Here is a 27,074-nt window from a genome sequence, read left to right as displayed (position 1 = left end):
CACTAGCCCCTTCACCCACTTCTGGTGCTCCCTTGCTTCCCTGTCCCCTCATGGTGATCCATTTGCCACCCTGCAGTGAAGGGAACTTAAAGCACACACGGGGTAGCACCTCCCTGGCCTAAACTCCTCAGGGGGCTGAGGGAATGAATGTTCACGCGGTGAGAGACCCAGTGAGCTCCATGCTGAAGGATGCCCAACTACCCGATGGCTTCCCATCCTTCACCGTGAAGTTCAAGGTGAAGCACCACAGTCTTTACTGCCTTTCTCCTCAATTCAGAATAAACCCCAAACTCTCCTCAGGCCGAGACCCTCTGAACGCCAGCCTCTGTCCATGCTCCACTCCATCACCTCACACCCCACAGGAGCCACGGCACCGGCCTCTCAAGGCAGAGGTGAGGCCAAGCCTGCCCCTACATAAATCCAGCAGTTGTACTGCCCACTCCTGGGCTGTGCCCTCAGAGCGGTCCCTGAACCACCTGACCTGGGGAAACTTCTTGTTCTTGCTCATCTCCCTCCCTGGGCTCTGTCCAATGGATGAAGCATGTGCTGTTACTTTCGGCTGTGATTTGCATCTATAATCTTAAGTGCTAGCTTTGTCATGGGTTTGTGTTAACTATTGCACTCCTCTGCCCTACGTGGTGAGCCCCCTGTGATCCGAGACATCCTAAATGTGTGGACAGTGTGTGCAGCAAAACTATAAGATTCTTGCCTTATTTTTTGTCATCCTTATGTTTCAGATGAGGAAACCGAGGCTGTGATCCCACCCTGCAGATGCTAGACCTGCCCACAGAGAGGCTAAATAGTGACTAAGAGGTGATAAATGTCAAGCACAGGAACTCAAACCCAGTCTGCCAGCCTAAGCATCTATCTCAGTGTCTCACCTTGATAGGTGCTGCCTGGCCTCGGGAGTTAGGATTTCTAAAAGATGAAATAAAAGCTTCCACTAGTCTAGGTTTGCAAAGATCTGCACTCAGGTCTACTAGCTCCTCAAGCTCTCCGTCTGTCTTCGTAACTTCATGAGGCTGTTCATGGCCTCCTATCAACAAAGCCTGTGGACCAGGGAGCCTTAGACATTGCTCAGGCTAGACCCCACTGCTGCGATGATCCACCTGAGGTGAGTTACTGTGGCTGAGCCAGAGTTCCCCTGGAGACCTTTCCAACTGCCCCGACCCCACCCCCAGGGACCTGCACCAGGGGGAGGCCCTGATGCCCAGCTGGGCTGCTCGGTGTTGGTGTGGGGCCGGGTGTGAGCGGACCACAGTCTGAGAGTCCATGCTATCAAAGTTCCACCTGGAGGACATGAGAAATAAGGACTGAAGGCAGAAGGGGGCCGGGAGCATGCGGGGCCACACGGTACGCTGCCTGGGCCAGCTCCATCTGACCAGGCTTCTGTCTACTCTGGGCTCCGGTCAACCCCTCCTGAGGCAGGAATGTGGACGGCTGTGGGGACAGGGTCCAGGCTCACTAAGGACACATGATCTGCAGCTCTCTCTCCTCTAATCTTCACCACATATCTATGCAAGGTTTTTTCTTCCTCTTTTCCACTCAGAAATACAGGTAATGCTTCCTGCCCAAACCCACATAGCCGGTAGGCTGCAGTGGAAGTTTTACAACTGAGGCCTCCTGGATTTTAGAAACCATATTCTTTCATGTCCAATTTGTCCCCGCACCAAAAAAAAAAAAAATGAGAAATTATACCCCAATGGTTCAAATGTATGAATTGCCAAGATCATTGTAACGTCATGTGTAGCTAATTAAATAAATAAATAATAAATAAAGCCACCTTTGGATGCAGGTATGCCCAGAGCCCCTCAATTTCCCCATGCCCCACAGAAGAGGAGAAGGGACAGGAACAGCCTTCTCAGACTCGTGTTCCTCTTCCAGACTGTGTTCCAGAGGCTTGGGTCCTGGAGACACCCCACCCAGAGGCCTGTGCCTACTTCCAAGAGTCCAGCCTCGTTGCCCACCTGTTTTCCTGAGAAGGACCAGGCCTCTCACTGGCCTGGGAGCAGGTGCTTGTGGGACAACGGACAAGCCTGACCTCACACCCAGGGTGCTCCGGCTCATGCACACGGGACCCTCCTGGTTCCAGATCAAGCAGGAGTGGTGAAGACAAGGAGGCCAGGCCGTGGACTGGGCTGGGGCCAGGGTGCGAGTCTCCCTGGGCCACCGTGTCTTTGCATGTCACTGTAAGGAACCCAGGGAATCTGAATTCCTACCTGCCTCCTAGGCTGTCACATGGGCATATGCAGGTTAGGATGGAATGGACTTTCCAGGACACCTCTGTAATGTACAAACAGCACACGCAGCCTGCAGTCCTCCTTGTCCTCTCACTGAAGGCCACTCGTGGGTCGGGGCCCCATTTGAGTGTACAGCCAGGTTCTGCCCAGCCCAGTCAGCTCAGGTGAGCAGAGGGTGAAAGAAGGCACTTGGCTCCCACTGGGGCCCCACACCCAACCTACACACCCTCATGGCCTCTGATTCCACCCCATCTAGAGCACAGGCAGGACCGTGTCTCCCTGCTCCCCAGATTTGGGGGCTCCAAGACAGAAGAGGCTCATGGTCGAGAACACACGTGCTGGGCAGGTGCCAAGGGCTACAGACCCCACCATGCAGGGCCTCCTGAGCAGCCTGCCTGCCTCCAGCTCCCTCGGGAGACCAGCAAGGACCTGGTCTCACCTTCCATCCCCATCAGCCACACCTGCTCACATCTGGTTGTCAGACCAGAGGACAGGAGAATCTATCATGTCAGCCAGCAGAGGAGCTGTCTACGCATCTGCCACCCATCGAGCCACACAGACTAGCCAGAGCAGGTCTCTAGAAAATACGGGTGGGTACTTCATGAGGATATTTAAAATGCAAACACAGGTTATAATAAATTTATTTTTTCTGGGCAACTGCAAGTAGATGCTTCCAAGTTGTGGACAGAGGGAAGGCATCATTATTGTCCTGAACCAACAGTCCCTTAAGAGCTTAAGAGCGTCATAGAAGGCCCTTCATAGAAACGTTGGTTGTGTGTGTGTGTGTGTGTGTGTGTGTGCGCACGCGTGCACATGTGCATACATGTGTGTGATTGAAAGGTCCTGTATTGTGGATCTGTGGGGGGGGGCATACATGTGTGTCCTGTGCTTGTGTGTCCACATCTGTGTGTGTGCATGTGCCTCTGTGTGGGGAATCTGAGGAAACCAAAGGAGTATGATCAAAGGACCTTCCCAGCCCAGTCCTCGAAGCCCTACAACGTGGCCCGCTGCTTTCCGTTCTCCTCCCTGCAACCTGAACTTGTAATGAGCACTGCACTTCGTGGACACATTTCTGGGAAAGCCATGGCATGTCACGTAACCCTGTGTCGCCTCTTGCTCTAAGATTAACAAGCAAGGGTAGCAGCAGGACAAGAGAAATGCTCAGAAGTGCAAGATGTCCCCACAAATTTAATTATAGAGATACACATTTATATTTAAACATGTTTTATATATAGATTGTGTGTGTGCTTGTGTGCTTTTGGCAAATATCAATTTACTTGTGGCCACTACACATTACCCCTTTGTCAACCCAACACTGAAACCAAGAGGTAAGCTCACACGGCTCTCCATGAGCTGGAACACTGAGACATGCTGCCACCCCCCCATGGGGTGGTCACGCTTGTGAGGACTCAGCTTCCTGGCAGCAGGACCAGAGCCATGTGGCTGGCACAGGTCCCCACAGCTGGGCAGTGGCAAGAGGACTGATGCATATCAGAGCTCAAAGCCCCTTCTAGTCCCCCTGGGACCTGGGAAGGAGTCCACGTGTGAGACCCGGGCAGCGCGGCCTATGGAACCAGAAGCATGAAAGGCCGGGAGAGCCTGTAATTGGAGGACACGTGGAGGGACAGCTGGCTAGGTGTGATGTTGACCATGACACAGAAAGAAGGGAAGAGGAGCCCTTCAGAGGAGCCACGCCCATTCCACTCAGTGCCCCGAGGAGGAGACCAGGGCAGGAAACCTCCTGAGAGCTTATGGCAGTGACTTCAGACCATCAGTCATCGTGGAGAATCAGCCTCAGGGGTCGGCCAGCTTCCATGGAGGACCACAGAGTAAGCACTGCGGCCTGTGCAGGTCAGGGGGTCTCTGCCACAGCCACTGAGCCTGTTCCTGGTCAGTGTGCACTGTGAGCAACACTCCAGGGAATCAGGCGGTGATGGCTGGCCAGATGTGGCCCGCGGACCATCATCCGCCATTCCCTGCATTAGACCAAGACAGGCCTTCCCTTCCTGACGGGACAGTCCCCGTGCAGAGCTCAGGACAAGTAGACTTGACTCCCTTCCCACGTTGGGGACTTGGGCCCAGCCACATTATTTGGTGGTGCTTGACTTTTCATGGGTGTGTATTTGTTTGTTCCAGCTGGCCAGAAACACACTGTGTGATTACAATACCATCAAGGACGTTTGAAAACACAAGCAGATCTTCATCATCTCTGTTTTATAGACGAGGAGACCAAGGCTCGGGGGTGAGGCTGCTGGCGGGGCTGCTGGCTGGAAAGTGGCAGAGCTGGGCTTCCGTGCGGGCCTCTGTGACATTCATCTAGGGCTCTTCAGGACACCACTGGATGGCAAGAGCTGGCCCAGGACTGGCACTGAGTACAGGCCAGGGTGCAGAGGGAGCAAAGATCACACAGGCACGCTCTAGAAAGCAAAGTGCTAACTCTGCCTTCATTTTAGAGGAAAAGGAGTTCTCTTGTCAAAATATACAGAAAAGCCCGAACTTAGCTCTGGCTTTACATGAGTCCACACTCTGTGCCTGGTGCTCAAAAGTCACGGTCTGTGAGGGAGAGGACACAGGACCCCACCCTGGCCACCCTGAGTCCCCTCCTGGGACCCCTCCTGTGCCCCCAGGCAGCTGCTCTCGGAGGGGCAGACACTGGTTTGGGGATGGGGCAGTGGAGACATGAGCGTTTCTGCCTCAGTCAACCCAACTGCACAGGCTGCTGGATGTGGCCCAGGGGTGACCTTACAACTTCAGAGAAGGGGAGAGTTAAACACTTGGCTTCCACGGGCTTCTTTAGGAGGGGAAAACAATAGTAAGTGCTGAGAAACACTGACTAAGCTCTGGCTTGGTCATCTGGTCACACACAGGAAACTGTCTTTTACGCATGTGCGTGTATACATGTGGCTATCCTGAGAGCAGGTGCCCAGCCCCACTAGCACACCAGGCACGTCCCTGGCACTACCCCCACTAGATCCTCACACCCTCAGCAAGGAAGGGAACACTGTGACATCCCCTTTACAGGTGAAGAGATCAGGCAGAAGGAGATTACCAAAGTGGCCCAAGGTTCACAGAGAGGAAGGAGGGGGCTGCGAGTCACACCCAGGCCACAGCTCCAGAGGCTGGGTGGGAGCAGCCAGGGCCTCTGCCTCTGCGTGTGCCTCGGCCGTGCACTGTAGAAATGCAGACCTCTTCTCGGAGGCAGCCTGCAGGAACAAATCCCCAGCGAGTGAAGGCTCTCTGCAAGAAAGCCCCGCTCAGCACTGGCCTGGCAGACCAGAGCCCAGGGGAAGAGCAAACTACCACCCATTCAGAAAGCACTGTGTCCGCCCCCTGCCAGAGAGGGACACATTCGCTGCGAGTAATGAGAAACAGCCACCTGCTGTCATGTCAATAAGCAAGTGGCAGGGCCCTGGGTGTAGAAGCTCCTGTGGGGTGACTGCCAGTTCTCTGGTTTTAGGCAGGGGCTGGAGTCAGGAGAGGTCACGCATCAAACTGGCTTGGATCTGGCAGAGCTGGGAGTCTGCTGTTTCTTCCTTGAAGTACACAAGTTAAAAACTAATTAAAAATAAATGAAGGGTGGCTTTTACTTTTTCATCATTTTCAGTAATTTCCTAATAAAATTTCCCGGCACATAATGAGAATTAAGTAACCGGATGGCTATTTCTAGGGAGCTCGATCATGACAAGTTTCCCCAAGGGGCACTCACCATGACCTTTAGGTGGAGGGCAGGGCTGGAACCCAGTGGCTCCCTGAGGCCTGCATGGTCCCAAGTGCCAAGCCACAGTCACTGACGTGGCACTCCAAACCCACAGCTGCTGCTGCCACCCACTCCTCTCTGGCCTCTGGGTCCACCCAGAGGGAACAGCTGTGTGGGTCACTCTGTGGTCACATACGTGTTCCCAACGTGTGCGTGTGAGGTGTGTGAGGTGTGTGAAGTGTGTCTATGTGTGCAGAGTGTGTGTCCTGGGTTTACCACGGGACCTCCCAGCTGGCCAGGCCAATAGATACTGGGGGAGGCAGGAGTGTGGTCAGGCAGGCATGGTCACTGGGGACAATGCCACCACAGGAATGTGGCCTCTTTGATAACTTTACAAAACTCGGGTTCATAGGGAGCCAGTGACCCAAGAATTCCCCAGGGCAGACTCGCTGACCGCCAGCCTGGAGGCCATGCGGCACTTGGCTGGGTGCTCAGGGGAGAGGCGACTGCAGGGCACTCTGGTGGACTTGGCTCTGGCTGAGGCTGCCCCAGGACCTCCCTCCCAGCTGTGCGAACTTGGGAAGGTTGAGCGCATGGCTCAGCCTCCCCTCTGCCTCCTGGGACACAGGCAATCACACCTGGCCCAGGCCTTCCCTCCCCTCCTGGGCCCCTGGTCTCTCCCCCCCACAGGCCCGATGGACTCCACCTCAGGCCCTTTGCTCTCGCCATTCCCTGTGCCCATCAGTCCTGGCCTGTACATATGACCTCCCCACTGGGCTGCATGCCATTCCTAGAGCATCTCTAAGATCTGAGAAGGCTCCTGCTCCACCTGCTTCAGAGCACCTGTCTCCATGTGAGCCACTTGGCCCACTCTGCTATTTGTTTTGTCACCTATGTCCTTTCCTACCCTCAAGTAGGACCACAGAGGCCTCAGGACAGTTCCCAGGGGAGAATATGGCTCAAGAAAAATCATTAAAATAAAACAAAAACACATATAAAGAGTCCTTTTAAAATTCACTATTGTGAGATGGTGACCATAAATGTCCATGTAGCCCATTTCTAATTACATGAGTTGTGTTATCTACTAAAATAAATTTTAAGGGCACCCAATAGCTGATTCCTTTGGAAGGTTAGGTGCTCTGGCTGCCGGGCACAAGGAAAGGGGGAGCCCTCAGAAAGGCTGGGGACCATGGCCCGCCCAGTCACTGCTATCACAGCAGAAAACAGGTGTCATGCTACAGGAAACTGACACTCAGCAGGTAGTGAATTAAAGGCCACCACACCCAAATCCAAATGCAGAACCGAGCTTCAATGCCCACATCTTTCCAGTGAGAGTCAAGGTGAACAATGTAAGGACAGAATTGACCTGCCCCTCACTTTAAAGAAGTCACTCCCCCTCCTGCCCCCGGTCACATTAGTAGCCAGCAGTTAAAACTCCCGTTAGAGGAGGAATGCAGCCACCCATGCAGCATGAGGAGCAGAGAGAGAGAGAGAGAGAGGATGGCCACACGTCAGGGACAGGCAAGCACCACGCCAGCATGACAGAAGCTCCTACCCTCCCCTGATCCAGACCAACACCCCCACCCAGGAGTCCAGGAGCAAAAGGCAGAACCTAGGAGGTCTCTGCCCACGAGATGGGATAGAGGACCACCATAGCATGTGCCCAGAATAGAAGTAGGTGGAGGCCCTCCCCGCTGGCATTCCGCAGACCACTTAGAGCAACCCGATAAGCTATATAAGGGTTGCTCTGTGGCCACAGCAGAGCCGGGGGTGGAGAGAGCTCTTAATTACAGCCGATGCTCTGGGCCTGTCCACAGCCTCCACCCCGTAGGCTGTGGGAAGCTGAGGCTGAGATTGGTCCCCTGGGAACCTCTCTCGGGCCACAGAGAAGCCAGAGTTGGTACCCTGACATGGAGGCACTTCTCTGAAAGCATCCAAGGCCAAGGGGATACTCCAGCACCACAGAGGACCCTAGAGGAGGCCACTGGGAGAGGCCTACATAGGTCATGAGACTGCTCCAGTGTCACCTCTGTTGACGCTGGTCACTGTGGTCATCACGGCCTCATGCCACCTACACATCTGCACTTTTTTCACTTACAAAACAGAGATGATGATTTCTCTGAGTCGCCTTAGTTTCACTCAGCTACTCAGCCAGCAGCTACTGGTCACCAAATATGAGACAGACCTCTGCAAGGGACCAGGGAAAGTGCAGTATCACATGTCCAGCAGGACTCCCGAGCTGCAAGAGGCTCGGCTAATGGCAGACCCCTCAGCCGAGAGTCCGCTCCTGGTCTCTGTCATCCTCGGTAGTCCCTGTCATGCCTCCCTGCACCTCAGTGCCATCAACCACAAGACAGGAAGGACCTCCGACGGAGGATCCTGATGACACTTTGGTAAAATGGGTATTTAAAGCTGCTTCTTTAATGTAAGTGGAACCAGCCAGAGGAGCTCAGAACCTGGGCTCAAGCACAGCAAGGCTAAACTCCCCACTCAGCCCTCAGGCAGCTAGGCCACCTTAGGAGTAACTCAAGTTCTTCAGGCACCGTGCCCTCAGTGGTAAGTCGGGATAGCATGGTGCCAACTCTGTGCCGACACATCTGCCGTGTATGTGAGCACAGAGACAGTCAGACACGTATGAAGAGAAAATTAACTATTCACACCCACTTATGCCCTGCCGCTGAGCCCTGGGTGGCAGGCTGTGAGGCTGGGATTCCAACATAGCTCTTAAAAGAACACTGAATGGGGGCATCCAAGACCTGAGAAGTAGGACAGGTGAGGTCCACAGGTGGTCCAAAAGCATATGGACAATGGAAAGTCTTCTGCATGGGCTATCCAAAGGAAGTTCAGCCCACCACCCCTCCTCTGCCCATTTGGCCACTCCTGGCTGGCTTCCAGATCAGCTTCTGCCAACAGACTCCAACCCCTGCTGTCTTAGGGCAGGGGAACACTGCACTCCACCATGGACACCAGTCCCTCACTTCCTGTTCATTGGCTCTAGACTCAGCTTCCCCTCTAAAGGGCAGCCCCTGGACACTGGCTGGTCCTCAGAGCTGTCCTTCCTCCATCCAGTAGCCAAGCTCAATGGAAAGAGCACACATGGCTTTGGAAGCAACCAGAACTTCATACGTCATCACCAACATCAGCATTGTTGGAGGAGAGGGAGTGGGGAGGAGGCAGCAACAATGACCACCCCATCCTTTAAGCCCACGATGCATCAGGTATGCTATTATATGGGGAGAGGGAAAGATTTTTATCTGTAACTGTGAAAACTAAAATTCACAGATATCAGGTAATGTGCTAAATATCACACTAATAATAAGTGTAATGGCCAAGAAAGTGGGATCATATCCATATCCATACACTGCCAACCCAACCCCTTCACTACCACTACTATCCATCCATGCTGCCAACCATGCAATGATTTTGACCCCAGGGCAACAACCCAAAAGAAAATGTGAGCCACATATGCAGTAATTTTCTAGTAGCCTCATTAAAAGTAATAAAAGGAAACAAGATAGGTTTTTTCTTACTAATATCTTGTATTTAAGTCTATTTTTCCAAATTATCAATTCAATATATAATCAGTCAATATAAAAACTCATAGCTGCATTACTTTCTTTTATTCATGCTAAATCTACAAAATCCAGTGTGTGTTTTACAATTGCAGCAGGGCTCAGTTTGGGCCAGCCCCACGCCAAATGCTCAGTAGTCACACACATTGAACAAGCAGGTCAGGAGCACCAGGCTCCCACTTGCATGGTGTCAGGGCCCACATTGCGGCTGGGGAAGATGGAGCGAGGCTGCAAGAGGCTCAGCTAACGGCAGACTCCTCAGTTCTTCTCATGCAAAGTGGAACCAGCTCCCCAGGTCTCCCTCTGCGAAAGTCCCACTGTAGGAAGTCTGCTGAGATTTTTGACATTCAGCTTGCCTCAGCCAGTGTGCCTTTGCCAGACTCACATCAACCTTGAAAATCTAACGATTTGTCTGTACTCACAAGTTCAAGTTTTCAGTTATTGTTGAGTGTGCTTTCTGATTTGTGGGAGATTTTTATTATTGGCCGTTGGCAGGAGCTGGGACAGACCACTGCATAATTACTTCCAAAGTACACACATCACAACAGGACGCACAGAATTCACTGTCCAGGCACTGTCCTCGACTTCCTTTAAACAATATTAGAGAACCCTTCCTAAATGCCAGGATCTGCTGCAGGAATCATGGACTGAAAGCAGTGGACTTCATCCTGGTGATGCTTCTACTCTTGTGTGTGTAGGCAGATATTAACACTTACATAACACATAGGTGACACCCAGTGCACACACCCAATAATGTAGCTGTCTGCCACTTTCCTGCTGTCCCAAGTGGACAGGTGCTTTTGGAGGTCAAAGAGAATGCCAACTCCATCCCTGTATCCTGGGTCCCTGGCTGTGCCCCAACACCAAAGAACCACTCAGTGTATGTTTAATGAATGAATGAAAATGAAGGAATGGATGGGTGGAAATGAACAAAGTCTACTATCATGCATGGTTACAAAGTGACCAAAGGATTAGATTGAATTTAACAGCTGCCACCATACATGGTCCTTAAATGCATGACTAAATGGGTCTTATGAATTCCTGCTACATAAAATAACCCCCTATTGTTATTCTGCCATGTTCCAGATCATCCATAGGCCCCTATTCAGAACAGCTCCTATGCAGTTCAGGGGCATCTTCTATCCTGTGCAGAGGGATTCCTGGTGTGTGGATTTTGTGGCCTCCTTGATCTAATCTTACCAGATGTTTCCAATATGTTACTGTTAGATCTTTTATTTTTGTTTTCCTTTGTTTCTAACTGAAGCCACCGTTAGGGCATTTTATTTGGTTTGTCACCAGAATAGATCAAGCCCTCTTCATCTCGCAGCTGTATTTACAAAAACGGATTCGCCTTAGGCAACTGAGTGAGAACTGGAATCTCCCAGGGAGGCGTTTGGAGCACCCTGGCTACTGGGATATGAGAGTTTTCCCCAAGGTTATCGTGGTGCACAGAGTCGTTCTCAGCTGGTCCGCACCTGCTTCTCCTTCTCTTAAGGTACCGGCTACTTTTCCTCCATGTATCAGACTCCTTTTCTCAAAGGCACAGGTGTGGTAACTACCTCCACTCCCAAAGTCAAAAGACTACAGGGGTTAATGCCCCTAGCCCTAGCGCCTGCAGCGGGCTTACACTCTGAGGCTAGTGATTGGCCAAGGAGCAGTCACGTGACCTTCCTTAGCCAATCAGACTGAATGTCAGACGGGGGAGGGGGGAGAACTGCCCTCCCCTTGGATTGGCAGGCCCAGGGAGCTCTAAGGGCGCTGGGAGGTGTCTTACGAGGGTAGCCCCAGTCTGCCCGCTTCTATCGTCCTCTCCTCTGCCAGCCTCAGGAGGCCACTGGGACGACAGCACCTAGACTCTTGTCAGCTGGTATCAGAAGAGTCCTGCTACCTGGAGGCCCAGCCAAGCAGGAAGGGCGGGCGGGGGTGGGGCTTCCCGTTCCTTTAGCTGCAGTCTGTAGGGCAGCTGAGACCTCCAAGGCAGAGCTGCAGTGGGAGCGCGGCTGCAGCCCTCAGGAGTCAGGCAGATTATTCATCCAGCCCATCTCTCAAGCTGAGCCTTCTCTAAGCAGAACCTTCATCCGTGTCTCACTAGTGGACCCATTTACTTCCAGGGCCTACACACAAGTCTGGGGGTGCTGCGTTACCACCCAGACAGAAGCCTGGTATGGCCTGCTTTCATGGTGCCAAGCTGCCTGACCTCTGGCCTTTTCGATCTTCAAGTCAGTTAGAGTGGGGACTCCTGTGGTCTATGCTCTGAGGAGTCATCCAATCATGGATGGTGGCATGATGGTGACAGCTGCATTCCATAGGCACACAGGAGGAGGCCAGCCCCTGGAGACAGGAAGAGGGAGGCCTGAGGCTGGAATCTGCCCCTAGCCCTGTTGCCTAATAAACTGTCACTTTCCTGCATAAAATCCTACCACGTCCTCACCTTAGCACACAAGTCTTCTCTATTGAAATTCTGATAACCTGACAAAGCCCCCACTTCCCCATGACCTCAGACACTGTGCTGTGGCATCTCCTCATGCCACCCGACCACCTCCTCCTCCCTCCACAGCTCACCAACAACCTGAGCACACCTCCTCCAGGGAGCCCTCCCTCCCTCCTCAACATCACTACCGCCATCACCACACAAAACCCCAGCCCATGGGGCTGCCTGAACCTTTATGAAGACACCCCTCAACACCCAGTATCACATGCTCTTCTCATGCCTTTCCTGGCTTCTAGATGAGGAACACATAAGGATAGGAGCTACGTCTCATGCTTTTCTATAGCCCCAGAAATCAGCACAAAGTTGCACAAAAAGTTGATCCTCAATGCATTTCTGTTGAAAAAATAAGTGGAGATTAAATAAGCAACAGAGAGATAAGCTCCGTGTGCGGTAAGAAACCAAGAACCATCCAGTTCCTAGAGCAGTTCAGCTGTGTGCTGACTGGGCACGAGCCAGGCCTGTGCCCAATTGCTCTCACTGCCAGTCCCTCCCAGCACTTGCCCAAACCCTATGACCATCCCTGCTCCTGGTAGAGGTTGGACCACTGGGCTTCCCTGGGAGGGGTTGGCCGGTCCCCTGCAGTTGTGAATAAGACAGATTCAGACTAGTCCACTGACTGTCTATAGCCCCCACCTCCCCAGCCTCAAGGCACAGCCCTGCCAGGCACCATCCAGGTCTAACCTGTAGAAACTACAGATAAGCTGGACCTTGAGAAAACCACTTCGTCCTCCTTATCCTGGGGAGAGGACTGTCCTCAGAATGACCCACTAAGTAAGATGCTGGAGGTCAGGCTTCCAGGTCAGCCCCAGAGCCATTCATGCTCTGTGCCTGCCTCCTGCCCAATGGCCCGTCCTCCCCCAGCCACAATGAGACGGATTCCAGACAAACAAGTGGGAGAACTGGGGTTATCTCACAGGGCTGCAGGTCAAGAGCACTTGGCTGGGAGAGGCAGCCCCTGACCATGTCGGAAGAGTTGCAGCTGGATTGCTGGCCTGGTTAGCTCACATACCCTGTGTATGCCCATGTTCTTGTTTGATGGTTCACTGAAGCCCCTTAGGAGACCTTGCCACCTGCCAAATGCCTCAGTGAGGACTTTTTAAGTGCTGCCTTGGTGGTTGGAAGACCATGTTCCCAGCTCAGAGATGAAGATGGACGCTCAGGCCTTTAGTCCTCCTGCATCTCACAGTGGGGTGAGGATTTAGAAGGAAGACTTTAATCCCAAAGCCCTTTCCATCTCTGCCCCAGAAGTGGGAAGACAGACTCCCTAACAACTGGCTGGCTGGTCCACCAGATCCATTACCACACTGACCCCTGGGCAAGGCGGCTTTCTCTGAGCCCGCACCTGCTGTTCACCTAACTTCCGCCTGCTGCGCTGCTCGTTTGCCTCTCGACACCCACACTGACCATGCTGGTCGCAGGGCACGCTGCCCTTGGACAGGGACAAACTCCACACAGGGAGGCAGGCCACTCACTTTCACACAGGCGGCGCCTCAGCTTGCCACGGATCTTGTCGATGGCGTTGAAGTCGGACACATGGAAGACATGTGCAGACTTGGGCTCCGAGGCGATCTCCTCCAGCTCCTCCTTCAGCGCCGCACCCACGCCCACCGCAAAGATGCGGATGCCTGCAGCGTGGGCGGCCGTGGCTGCGTCCAGCACCAGGTCCTGGCTACGGCCGTCGGTCAGCAGGATGGCCACCTGCTTGAAGGCGCGGTCCCCGGGCCGCCCGCCGGCCTGTGGGGAGAAGCTGCGGCTGGTGATGTACCGCAGCGCGTCGCCCGTGTTGGTGTTGCCTCCGTGGTAGGTGATGCGCCTCGCTGCAGCCTTGACCTCCTCACGGGAATTGAAGCGGCCCAGCTCAAAGGCAGTGGTGGGCGTGTCGCTGTAGCGCACCACACCTACGCGGGTGCCGTCTGGGCCCACCTCAAAGGTGTCCACCAGGTTGGCCACCCACTGACGGACCTTCTCAAAGTCCTCCTTGCCCACGCTGGAGGAGGTGTCCAGGAGGAACACCAGATCATAGTGCACGGTTTTGCAGCCTGCAGGGGCAAGAGAAAGGGTGACATAGCGCAGATGGGTTGTGGAAAAGCATGTCCCCAAGGCCCTAAAGGAGTGGACACTGGGACCACAGGCGCCTGACTCCAGTACCTGCCTGCTCTGCCAGTACTGCAGGTGACAATCGGGATTCTGAGCACAGGGCTCCTGTTTGGTAGCAACAAGAGGGGCCTCCCCAAGCTTGCTGTGAATTCCACTGAGGATAGTGACAGCACCTTAAAATGATTCACACCCTTGGAACGCCACTAGGCGTCAATCTCTGCACTTCAATTTTGGTTTAAAAGTAAATTTTATTATTGCTATTTTTTAAACCTACTTACAAATAACACAAGCCTATTTCAGAAAACTCAGAAAAGGCAATCACAAACTGAACACTGGTTTTCCCATCCACAGAGACAACATTGTTAGTCGTGGTATATATCCTTGATTACCTTCAATTTCCGCTTAGTTACTGGGAATTAGACCTGAGGTTCAAGTTGTTTACCCACACCTAGCACTATGCTAGAAATCAGTTCCTGGTTGATAAGGCCATTTCCCTGGCCTTTCCTGTAAGGATGTACACAGTTGATTGATGCACACTCTTGCTGGATATTTAAATAGTTTATAGTATTTAATTCATCATTACTACATATAGGATATCTCCCATTTGTGTATTTTCAATATAAATTTAAGAATTTCTATAATGCTTTATGCTATATGCTTTATAGCTTATAGATTTTACCTAAACTAATGATGCTTTTGTTTAAAAAAACCAAGTTTCCTCATCCTCACATCTGCCCCATGCAGCAAGTTTATTCATCCATCTTATAACTAGATGATGTGGGAAAAGTGTTGTCCTAAACCCCAGAGTGGTGCACATACAGGGGAACCGTCAAGAAGCTTGGGTGCTGACCACTCCAGAAGGTGCTGCTGGTCACACCAGCAGCAGCACTGCAGAAGCCTCTAGAACACAAATCCAAACATGCAGATAGTGAAAACATAACATAACAAAACAAAAAAACACTTAGTTAAAATACCAGATTGGCAAAGTTCAAAAAAGAGTGATGGTCACTGTGAATTTGAGGAGAAGACATCTATCTGCTCAACAAGTGTCCATACAATTTGCCACATCATTCTCATACACGATGGAATTTTTTTATCCATCAATTCCAAATTTGTGATTGATCCCAAGAAAACAGAAAAAAAAAGATGGAAGAATAAAAGATATACTAGGGGGCTGGTGTTGTGGATCAGGGTAGAGCACTCACCTAGCATGTGTGAGGTACTGAGTTCCAGCCTCAGCACCACATAAAAATAAATAAATAAAATAAAGATATTATGTCCAACTACAACTAAATTTTAAAAAAAAAAAGATATACTAGGAATATTACAGAGCATGATCAGAGAATTTAAGGAAACATCCTAGCCATGGCCTGTGTGGAACAACTCGATGCCATTGTGCACTTGATCCATGCAGTGCGATGCCAAGGCATGGGTCACACACAGTCATGGCTGCCAGGGAACCCACATCTACCAGTGTGGACACACTTCCCAAAAGAGTATTGAGTGTGAAAGTTGTTTACAAAGTATTGTGTATAATGTAAAAAGATTTCTGGAAAGCAATTTCTCTGTGTGTGTGTGTGTGTGTGTGTGTGTGTGTGTGTGTAGTTGTGTACATGTGCCTCAGAGAACCTGCAGCTGAGCAGCAGTGCTCACCAATGGCAAGTAGAGCTACGGATGAACTTTATTATTCTATATCTTCCGCTCTTATATGTGCAAGCAATTGAGTCCAAAAATCAGATAAACAATAGAGCTATATGTAATTACACACACACACAAACACACAAACACACATACACCATGCACACACACACACACACGCATGCACAATTAGGCCTGACCAAAGCCACTCTTGAGTATTTCATACCTATCTTTCCTTCCTGTTTTCAAAATCCAAGTTATTGTCTGCACCTCGAGGGTCTTGGCAGGATTGTACCTAACAGGATTAGGGCTTTTGGAGTGTGTTTGCCCAGATGTGTAGACTCAGAGATAATTCCCGGGGAGTTGCTTTCCTTGACACAAAGGTCATCCTTTTGTCCTTAGGATAGGAACGTCCCTGCCTATTCAGGATAATTGCTGCTGAGGGCCAGGCAGGGCCTGTAGGCTATAATCCTAGAGCAAATTTGTTCTAAAGCTGAAGGTTCATTTGCTGGGGAGGCCTCACTGAGAGGCCCCTCTGAGCTCTCTGCACATTTTTCTCCTGGAGGCAAAGGAACAGCCCAGATTGTGGGCACATGAGAATCAAGTGCTATAGCCTGGGCTCTGTGAAGCCAAAGGCCCTGGCAGGTGCCCTCTGCCCTCATGCCGGGCATCTTCCACTCTGTGAGGTGAGGGCCTGGGAGAGAAAACTGCTGTGTCTTCCGCCTTTGAATCAACTGCACATTTGAGGCCGACTTGACAGACACAGAGCCCCAGGGACCTCACACACAAACTGGATGTCCATAGTGTCTAGACTTCCTAGTGAGCCAGGCTTTGAGAGTCTTAGGCAAAGTAAAATACATAAGAAAATGCTGTAAAATTGTTAAAGAAATAACGTGAACTTTATTTTTTGAGGCTCACAGAAGAAAGTTTTAGCACGTCACTGTCACTTTCCATGTTCTCCCAGCCTCACTCCTGTGGCTTGGGGCCTCGCTGCCTCAGCTCCTCATCTGTAAACTGGGAGTGGCATTTCATGCCTGGATCTGCCACCTTGGGGAGTCCCCACAGCCCCAACCATAGGAGCAGAGGACCCTGAATGCCCACTCTGTGAAGGTGCTGTGGTCACAGCCTGGCTGTGCTCCTGACCCTCCATCGTCTCTCAGCACTGCCTGGGCCCTCCTCCGCTGCAGGGCCCTCGGGCTGCCCAGCAAAACCACCCTATCACAGTTCAACCTCCCGGGCCCCTGGTGTCCCATCTCCAGTAAATGTTACCCAGCCTTGGTCAACTCCACAGGGATTTCTCCTTGTGTCCTGGACACTCTCTGATGGACCCCAGTGTGTCCACCAGTCACCACACCCCGGGATATGTCCAAAGCCTTCGCAGAGCAGAATACCATGACAGGGCCTTACCCTAACCCTAACCCACCCTCTGCCCCCGCCCCAAACCCTGCATGCACTTGACAGGGACAGGCTCACGGCACATCATGCCACTGACCAGACCTGTTACAGCAACGCACTGCCCTCTCCCTCTCTCCCTCTCTCACACCCGTTCCCTCACACCCACAGGCATTGTCACGCAGGGTCACAATATCATACTTTCTCCCATAGCCACTCACAATTATCCCACATATGTGCACTCACACTCACAACTTGCTCACACACACACGCTCACATGCATACTCACACAGTCACATGCACACTCACACTGCTCACATGCACACTCACAACACATGCATGCACATACACTCACACACATGCTCACATGCATACTCACAGCACATGCATGCACACACATTCACAGTCTCATGCACAGTCACATGCACACTCACATACATGCTTACACACACACTCAGCACAATTGCACACTCACACTCACACATGCTCACAGCACATGCATGCACACACAGCACATGTGCACACACACATGTTCACATGCACATTCACACATGGTCAGTCACATACACACACTTACATATTCACGCACACTCACACATGCTCAGTCACATGCATACTCACAGCATATGCTCACACACACACAGTCACACATGCACACAGCCACATGCACACTCACAGCATATGCTCACACACTCATACATGTTCACATGCACACCCACACATGCTCAGTCACATACACACACTTACACACTCAAACACATGCTCATGTTCTCTCACATTCCTTCACATGCTCACACCCACTCATACCCCCTCACACTCAGGCCCTGACGCAGTAGCTGGCTGTTCCTCACACCACTGGAGGACCTTGGGCGCACCCACTTGCTGGGCTACTGGCTCTCACACAGGTCCACACCCCACACTGAGGGTGCAGGGCCGTGCGGTGCTGCCTGCTGCTGTACACTCGGCATGGCTTGTGACGGCGCCCTACCTGCCCGCTGGGCCTGGCAGCCGCGGTCCCCGCTCCACAGCAGCAGCGTCCACAGGAGGCAGGCCGTGGCGTTCCCGAGGAGGCCTGCCGTGGCTCTCTTGCTCTTGAAGACCAGCATTTCCAGGCCAGGAAGAGACCTGATGAGGTCTAGCAGAGCATCTCCTGTGTGGAGAAAGACCCAGCCTTAGAGCAGCCCCTCCCTGGAGTGGAAAGGCCATGGCCACAAGAGGGACCGACCAGCCTCCCGGCCAATCTTCACTCCTCGGCTTAGCTCTTCAGGCAGCCAAGAAGGTGACCTTCCAAAGAGAAAGCAAGTGCCCCTCCCCCTGACCCGTCCACCTGTCCCTCACCCACCCAATTAGCACGTGTGTGCGGAGGACCTGCCCAGCTCGGTAGGCCAGGGGACTGCAGAGCAGCGGGGGGCCTGGTGCAGGAGGACCCCAGCCAGGCCCAGCCTACAGCCCACCTGTAAGCCCCACTCATGCCCGACTGAGGAGATCCACAGGCCTGCTGCAACTGTGCACCCATGACCGCTCACCTCCCGGGGGCCCAGCAGACTGCACTTGGTCACTGTGGACTTTCCAGCAGTGTCCCACTGATGCCAGCTCTGAAACGGCCCCTGGCCTCTGCGGAGGGCTTTTTCCTCTGTGTGAAGTCCTCACACTCACCTGAGGGCACCTGGAGGTCCAGCTCAGCAGCTGCTCTTCCAGAGCCTTCCCAGTCCCCTCCCATGACTGCCCCCCTCGGCTGCCTCCAATGAGCCCTCAGAGCCTCTCTCACAGCAGTGGGCTTATGTTACTTCATCCCTTTGCCCTAGTGTCTGCCCTGCTGACCACCGGATGCCTGGGGGCTGATGCCAAGCTGACCTAACTGGACATGGATTAGGGTGTGGGCACATGCGTGTGTGCGCGCGCACACACATACACACACACACACAGCCAATATCTGTGAATGAAGGGGAAAGTCAAGAATTTTTCAGTCCTGACACTTGCAATGGGAGGAGGTTATCCAAAGGCAAAAGAGCATAAGAGTTTTTCTGCTTCAAATTATGAGTACTTTCTTTAGATTTTAATAAAGAGAAAAGCAGATTGCAAGGGAATAAAAGCAAACTTAATCATTACAGAGTACCAACGTGAGTTGTGTTTACAAAGATCATAGGGGGGTAACTACAAAGAACCACAGAGAACTCCAAAACTGCATCCGCTGAATCAGCATGTCCACTGCAATGGAAGCTGTGTGCTACCTACCCCAGTGGTCTGAGCTGGGACTATTGTGCAAACAGAAACCACAGGACTGGTGGAGAATGTGTGGATATGTGTGTGTGTGCGAGCAGGTGTGTGTGGAGGTGTTTCTCTTCTTACATTTTTTTTCTGAATTATGTTAACATTTCAGCTTTTTATCAACGTCATCTGAAGTCATTTAAAAAATGATCCATTGAATTGGAAGAGAACCTCCCAAATCTGGATGAGCTCAGAAGAAAACATCCACAGGGTGAGCCTGGTGACAAACATGGGTGAACCGTTAATCTCTGGGGTCTTGCTCCCTGCCATACACACACACACACACACACACACACACACACACACACACACACACACCTCAGAGGGAGCAAGCTAAGTGAGTGTGTGAAATCATAAGCTACCTGGGCACCACTGACTGCATGAGACCTCCTGTAGCATCTGCCCTCCAGCCACATGCGATTTCTTGTAACCAGATGTGAACATTACCCCCCATCATGCTCTGAGAGGTTGTAGCCCATCCTGGGAAACCCCAGAGTGGCCTCTAGCTGGTCTACCTGTCTGATTCCCACCCACCCTATAGCTCCTGGAGGGTAGCTGTGCTTAGACTGTTGTACAGGTTATAAGGAGCCAGTCTCAGCAGGTGAGGGAACCCACCCAGGCCACACTCCTGGCAGTAATGCATCCGGGATCAGACACCCTGGGCCTAGCATCCCAATAGTCTGGACACCCCTATTGCACCAGGAGTCCCTCAGCCCTGGAGTCAAAGCCCAAGGAGACACCCTGCTCCCCCACACACTAGAGCATCAGGCCCTCAAATCTCTCCCATTCTCCACATTGACCAAGTGCCACTGCATAATTCAGGTTCAATACACCTCCTTCCAGAGGCACTTTGCTAACCTGATTTACCCTGTGCTGGGTTTTACACTAATGACTACCAGATTCGATTTGTGGCCTTTATTTCCCACAGCCCGTCCTGTTTCCACCTCTCCCCAGCCCTGCATCGCTGGAGGCTTGCACTCTATGCACAGCAGGGAGGGAACTGCTCTTCACGGCCCTGCTCTGCTCTTCATCACCTCCCCAGGGAAGGAGTGGCTGAGTGAACCGAGCAGTAGCCCTACTAGGGATTTAAACACGATTGGCTTCCAAGGTCTGGCTGTGGCCCCCGTCACAGTCCCCATCATGACACACCACGGGTCTATCTCCCTCATGTCTATTGGTTTCTGTAGCGCCAGTGACCAGGTCAACACCCAGTCAGTGCCAAACGGGCGTTCAGCTCATGCCCATACTAAGAAGGAGACACAGAAAGAAGGGGAGGCCAATAACTGGGCTGCCCTAGGGATCCTGACCTCAGAATCGGCACCACTGTCCAGCGTGCTCCGTCTCCATGCTGGGTGGATGTGGTGGCACCCAACCTGATCATTTTTCACCAAGTGTAGATTACCCAAGCACCCACAGTCAGGGTATTAAGGGCCTGTCCTAGTAACTAAGCTAAGAGTTTGTCTCCCTACCCCACCTTACTTAAATTCTCAGATCCTAGATCCTAGCTCTGTGTTGGTACCACCATCTCCCTCCACTTTACAGAGGAAAAGCCAGAGCTTGGAGGGACAGTCTCAGCTATTAGTGGTGACACTAGAATGTGAACAATGGGTCGATGCCTGTTGCTTCAGCCGGGGCTACTCTGCAGCCCCCCTTCTGTGCTGGTGATGTTTTCCCTCTTAACATTATGTTGTGAACGATGTTCAATCCCTTAAAATTCCTCATCAACCTCCTCATTATTAGCTTCCTCTTTATTGGCTACCTAGAACTGCACCTGTGTCACTACCACCATTATTTTTATCATCATTTCTACCTTTGGACATTAAATAGGCCATTCTATTTGTTTAACATGGCAATGAAGATATCTTTTTACCTAAGCCTTATTCATATATATTTTCTTAGGGTAGATTTGTAGAAAAACAGAGTTGTTTTTTTTTCTGTGAGTTTTGCAAGACCTTCTCATGAACTGCTGTTATGGTTTGGATATGAGGTGTCCCCCAAAAACCCATGTGTGAGACAATGCAAGAACATTCAGAGGGAAAATGATGGGTTTTGGAGGGCGTTAACCCAATCAGCGAATCGATCCTGATGGGATTAACTGGGTGATAACTGAACACAATGTGTGTAAGGTATGGCGGGAGGACGGGGGTCCCTGGGAGCTTCCTTTGGAGTGTATGTTTGATGAGCCGAGCTTAGCGTCTGTCTGCTTCCTGATCACGTCCTGAGCTGCCTCCCTCTGCCACACTCTTCCACCATGATACCGTCTCACCTTGAGCCCTGGGGAAAGGGGTCGGCCGTCTATGACTGAGACTCTGAAACTGTGAGCCCCAAGTAAACTTTTCCTCCTCTAATTGCTTGTGTCACGTCTTTTGGTCACAGCAGCAAAAAAAGCTGACGAAAACAAAATGCTTTCCCCAAAGGCTCGGATTTCCAGAGAGCTGCAGCACGTGTGTGTGTGTGTGTGTGTGTGTATGTGTGTGTGTGTGTGCCCCTCCCACTGCACACTTGGCAGCACTGATGCCATCATCACTTCATCTTTCACAGCCAAGCAGGAGCAGTGCTGTGGTTTCTGCTTTTCATGTGCAGTTTGGGTTCCTGAAGTCTGTTATCTAAGTGTATTTCTCATTCTGTAATTTTATTTTCCTGCAGATGTCTGTTTCTAGAAGTATTTGTCATTGTGAAAGCCAAGGCTCTGGACAGGGAAAATAGTCCCTAGATTTCACCTTTGATTTACTCATTAATAAATATTCACCAGTGGCCCTCACATGCCAGGTGCGGAACACAGGGAGACAAATGACACGGAGCCCACCCTGCATGCCTGGGATGCGGGTTAGATACGCAGGTGCACATCATGGCAAGGCAGGATGAAGGAAGTGTGGAAGAGGGAGTGCAGGCTGTGTCAGGACCACAGGACAGAGACCAGCACCGGGCCACTGCAGGGGAGGTCAGGCTTCCAGGTCCTTCCAAGTGGAGTTTGAAAGGCTGAGCAGGATTCAAGCTGACAAAAGTAGGAGATCACTTCAGACGGAGAGAATAGCATCTGCAAGCCCTGGAGGGTACTTGGGAACCTCCCCATGCAGGAAAGAGGTACAGGCTCCTCTCAAGGCAGGTGCATGAATTCTATCATCTGGTCCCTCCCACCTTCAAGGCAAGGCACACTCATCCCATCAGGGCGTTAGAGATCACCCTACAAGTGAAGCAGGAGGAAGAGTCTTAGAAGTCTACTCAAGAGTGCCAGGCAACGGCCACAAGAACAAGAAGAAAGGCACTCTCCCCTGTGGACCACGTGAGGGCATCCAGAGTTCCAGGGCCAAAGACCAGTGGCCCAGGGTGAGGACAGACACAGAACCTTAGCAAGTGGGAAACAGCTGCCCAACCTCTCATTCCTCAAAGCTTTGTGAGTGCAGGGCTTATCTGTCTTGCTGCTGCTGTTGCCCAGTGTCTGGGACCGTTTCCAGCAGGTAGTGGACACCTCAATAAGCATCACATTTATGAATGAATGACACATGGGCAGTATCTGATGCTATTAAATCATCTTATCATTTTATGGTGGCTAGAACACAGTCATTAGATGAACAGAGACATCATTGGAAAGCTATGAGAGTAAATAATTAGCTACTGTTTATGATTCAGCATGTGCCAGGCACTGTCTGATTGCTACCTGATCTCACACGACTCCCAGGTCAGGCACCGTCATCCCCATTGGAGAAGACGGAGATTGAGATTAGGGAAGTCATGGATCTATCCCCAGGCCCCCCACGGGGCTAAGGAAGGACTGAGACTCAAACACTCTCTTCTGGGCAGAACCCATACCAATTCTGTGATTTCTAACAAATCCAAATATCAGCAGCAAGTTCTTAGACACCACTTTTAAGAAAATAAGATAGATGGTGGGTATGGGGCACAAAATAGTAGCATTTATCATTGTTCTGTATTTTTAAAATTACAGGGCTCGAGAAATTTGATAATTTCCTTGATGGTAGTAACTGAGATTTATATGTGTTGTACTCCCCAGGTTTTTAGAGAAATCTTATCATATATCTTCTTTAATATACAAAAAAAACTACAGATAAATATTCTTTATGAACATAGATATAAAAATACTTAGCAAAAAGTTGAGCAGGCCAATTTGAGCAGCATATTAAACATATCAGACACCATGACCAAAAGGAATCTGTCTATACCAGGATTGAAAGGGTAATTTAATGCATGAAAACCAACTGATGTAACACACCATGGCAATATGATGAAGGGAAGAAGAAACACATGGTGACACCATCTGAAGTAGAAAAGGCATTTGACAAAAGCCAATGACATTTTACAACAAAAAACACTCCATAAATAAGACTATAAGGGAACTTCCTCAGCAGTATGAAGCCCGAATCTGAAAAGTCCACAGCTAACATAATACTCAGTAGTGAAAAAAACTACAGCTTTTCTCCTAAGGTCGGGAACAAGACAAGGATACCTGCTTTCACCACTCTACTCATAGTGTTTTGCCAAAGCAATTAGCTAAGAAAAAGAAATTAAAGGCGTCCAACCTGGGAAAGAAGAGGTAAAACTATCTGAAGATGACATGCTCTCGTATGCACAAAGCCCTAAAGAATCCACACACATAAAAACTGCTAGAACGAATAAATTCATCAAATTTGCAAGGTGCAAAGACAGTGCCCCCCCCCCAAAAAAAAAAAACCTGGTTGCACTTCTCTATGCTAGCAATGAACAAGCTGAAAGGGAAATTTTTTGGTTTTCATTTTTAAATATTGTTTATAATAGCCTCAAAAAAGATAGAATACTTAGGAATAAATGTAACCAATGAAGTATGGGACTTGTAGGCTGAAGACTACAAAACATTGCTAAAAGAAATTAAAGAAGATCTAAATAAATGGAAAGACAGCTCATGCTATTGCTTAATAGCTGATAAACTTTCTGTCTGGGGTGATAGAGAAGGTCTAAGAATAGATAGTGGTCACAGTTGCATAACGTGGGTGTAATTAAAGCCAATGAATTGTGTATTTAAAGTGGAAAATGTAATGTCATGAGTGTGCATGTGTAATGCCCGTATAACATAAATATATAGCTATAATGAGAACAAAGATGTTCATCATGCAGTCCTTCTGTCTATGTCATATTATATGGCAAGCAAGAATCATAGTTATAGATGGAATCACGGCTAGTAAACTATGGAGATTGACCTGGACTTTCTGGATAGCTCCATACAATCATAGGGTCTGTCTTAATGAAAAGAGGAGGCTAACTCAGAGCCAGAGAACTCACCGCCGGCGTTGAGCATGGGGCTCAGGAATGCAGATCCTCAAAGCTGGAGAGACAGGAAAGGGGTCTCTCCTGGAACTCCTGGAGGATCGCAGCTTTACCCACATCTTGGTTTTATCCCAGTGAGACCCATGGGGGGCTTCTGACCCTCAGAAATTTAATGTAACAAATGCTGTGGCTCTCAGCATGTTGTTAACTTGATGATTGTCACAGCAGCAATGGGAAGTGGATACAGACCTGAACCCGTGTGAGGGGTGAAGGGAATGGAGGCCCTGGGAATACCCAGGACAGGGGGCTCCCTGCTGGCACCCCCCAGGGCTCCCTTCTCTCCACCTGCCTTCCACAAGTGTTTGCTCCCCAGCAGGGTATCCCTGTCCTGAGCCTGGGCAGCCCAGAGGGGAGGGAAAGGTCTCCGTCTTCTTCCCTTGGAGAGAGGCTGGCAAAGAGGGCAGCATCGCAGGAGCTCCTCTGTCCACGAAAGGGCGAGCCACCGACCTGGTCAAGGGAATGGTGGCATGTTCTCCATGAGCCCAAGAGCCCTCACCTGGGCTGGGACTGTCTCTCCACCATGCTGCGTGGGGCAGCACAGACAGCCCGCAGTGCTCCCGTTGCCCCCGCAGCACCAGCAGGAGAGCTACAGGGACCATCGTCCTATGGACCCGGGTTAGAGCTCACCTGTGCTGATGAGTCAGAGGGCCTGGGGGACAAATCCTGCCTGGACCATGACTCTGATATCAGGAGGTGACTTATCCTTTCTGTGTCTCCCTTTCCTCCCCTACAGAGTGGAAGTCATAAGAGAATCCATCTCATGGGGACTGTCATGCACTGGATAATAAAATGACACAGCCAGCCCTTTGCTCCAGACCTCAGCCACTCCCGTGGCCACATCCCTAATGTAGCCAGAGCTGGACCTGAAGTCAGTTTTTAACCTGCCCAGAATCCAGTGTCTCCACTGCAGAGCTTGGCAGTGCTGGGGGTCTCTAGGACGTAGACTGCACATTTCTATCTTAAAAGCTCCCCTGGGTGGGCCTCACCAGATCAGAACGGACCACTGCCTGACAACTGACTCCTACGGGTGAGTCTGTGCTGAATCTTGCCCCACACAGGCCTGCGCTGTCAAGCCTCTGGGACTGGGAGAACTGAGACTCAGAAGTGCAACTCAACAGCAGCCTTGCATCTCTGGAAGGCTAAATCTCTAATAGGTAGGACTTAAGCAAAGAAACAGAAGGAAAAGGAGCAAGGATCTAATCACCAAGTCATGTCTGTATCACCCAGTCACAGGGAAGAGGACCAGGGCCCCCACAGAGAAAGGCAGGACCTAGGGGAGCATCTGGCTTCTCAAGGCTGCCTGTGTGCTGGCTTATAGTGCCTGATTTGGGGGAGTTGAACCAACCTTGCACACCTGGAATAAATCCCAAGTGCCCCACTGAAATTCTTGCAATGCCCTGTGGATTGCTTTGCTAGCATTTCATTAAGGATTTATTAGGGCAGTGCTGGCTGTAGGAAGTGTTCCCTCTGCTACATCTCCCAGAAGCCACTGTAAAGAAGAAAATATGCTTCTGCCCACTAGGAAAATGCCCTCTGCGGGAGGCAGGCCAGGTGGCACTCTCAGTGGCTTCGGGAGCAGTTCGGGTGCTCAGGTCCCCTATCCATAGGAAAGCAATGATCTCTGCTCCTTGGGGGAAGGGGTTGAGAGGCAGGAAATGATTGCTGCAAAGCTTGCAGCAGGGATCCAACTATGGAGCAGGTGTTCAGTAAATGTGAGGTTGGTAGCAGCTCTCACCCCACCCTCCCCAGCAGGGTGCCCGGGACCTGGCACACCACTGGACTGTCTCCCTCTCACCCAGCCCTGAGCTGTTTCCAGGGTTAGCTGCCAACCTGGCATGACGTAGGCCACACCCCTGTCCCTGGGAGGCAGAGCTCTGCCATTAATCCCCCCAAAGTCCAGCAATTAATTTACTGGGCTGAGTTCCTTCCACTAGCCAGCCCATTGCCATAGTAACCAGCATTCCTATTCAGGGACCCAGAGGAGGGGGCAGAGAGAACTCTGAGCAGAAAGCAATTTAGAGAGAGAAAATGAGATTGTGCACTACGAGGGCAGCCTGGGCAGAATCCGAGTTCTGTCTGACTCAGAGGGGCCGGCCTCCGCCCTGGAGTACAGAGGCTGGGGGACAGGACACAGTGCCGTGTTGCTGGGCGATGAGCTGTGTTTCACGCAGGAATCCCGTCAGGACATAAAAGCATGGTGTGGCTGTGGCCAGGCCACTGAGCTGTGTCTGCTTGTCTACCAGGCCCCGCGCTGAGCCTCTGCACAGCCCTACTGAGCTATCTGCAAGGTCAACTGCACTTGCAGGTCAGTCACAGAGGGCAACTTCTGTCTCAGTGGGGCTGCCTGACGTCCAGCAGGC

General features: G+C 51.3%; 1 protein-coding gene across 3 annotated transcripts in view; it reads right to left on the bottom strand.

Moving 5' to 3' along the window:
• Positions 1-27,074, bottom strand: part of Col22a1 (collagen type XXII alpha 1 chain) — a 231,258-nt gene that overhangs the window by 188,956 nt on the left and 15,228 nt on the right. For all 3 annotated transcript variants that reach the window (XM_078016656.1, XM_078016657.1, XM_078016658.1), the window contains exons 2-3: positions 18,116-18,277; positions 13,473-14,039 (exon numbers count right to left, since the gene is read on the bottom strand). In XM_078016656.1, coding sequence (XP_077872782.1) covers positions 13,473-14,039; positions 18,116-18,233 — 685 coding nt within the window. In that variant the 5' untranslated portion in view covers positions 18,234-18,277. The remainder of the gene's footprint in view (positions 1-13,472; positions 14,040-18,115; positions 18,278-27,074) is intronic.

Source organism: Ictidomys tridecemlineatus, chromosome 7, assembly GCF_052094955.1.
Source record: "Ictidomys tridecemlineatus isolate mIctTri1 chromosome 7, mIctTri1.hap1, whole genome shotgun sequence".
NCBI classification, from domain to species: Eukaryota; Metazoa; Chordata; class Mammalia; order Rodentia; family Sciuridae; genus Ictidomys; species Ictidomys tridecemlineatus.
This window is presented reverse-complemented; position numbering and strand designations above follow the sequence as displayed.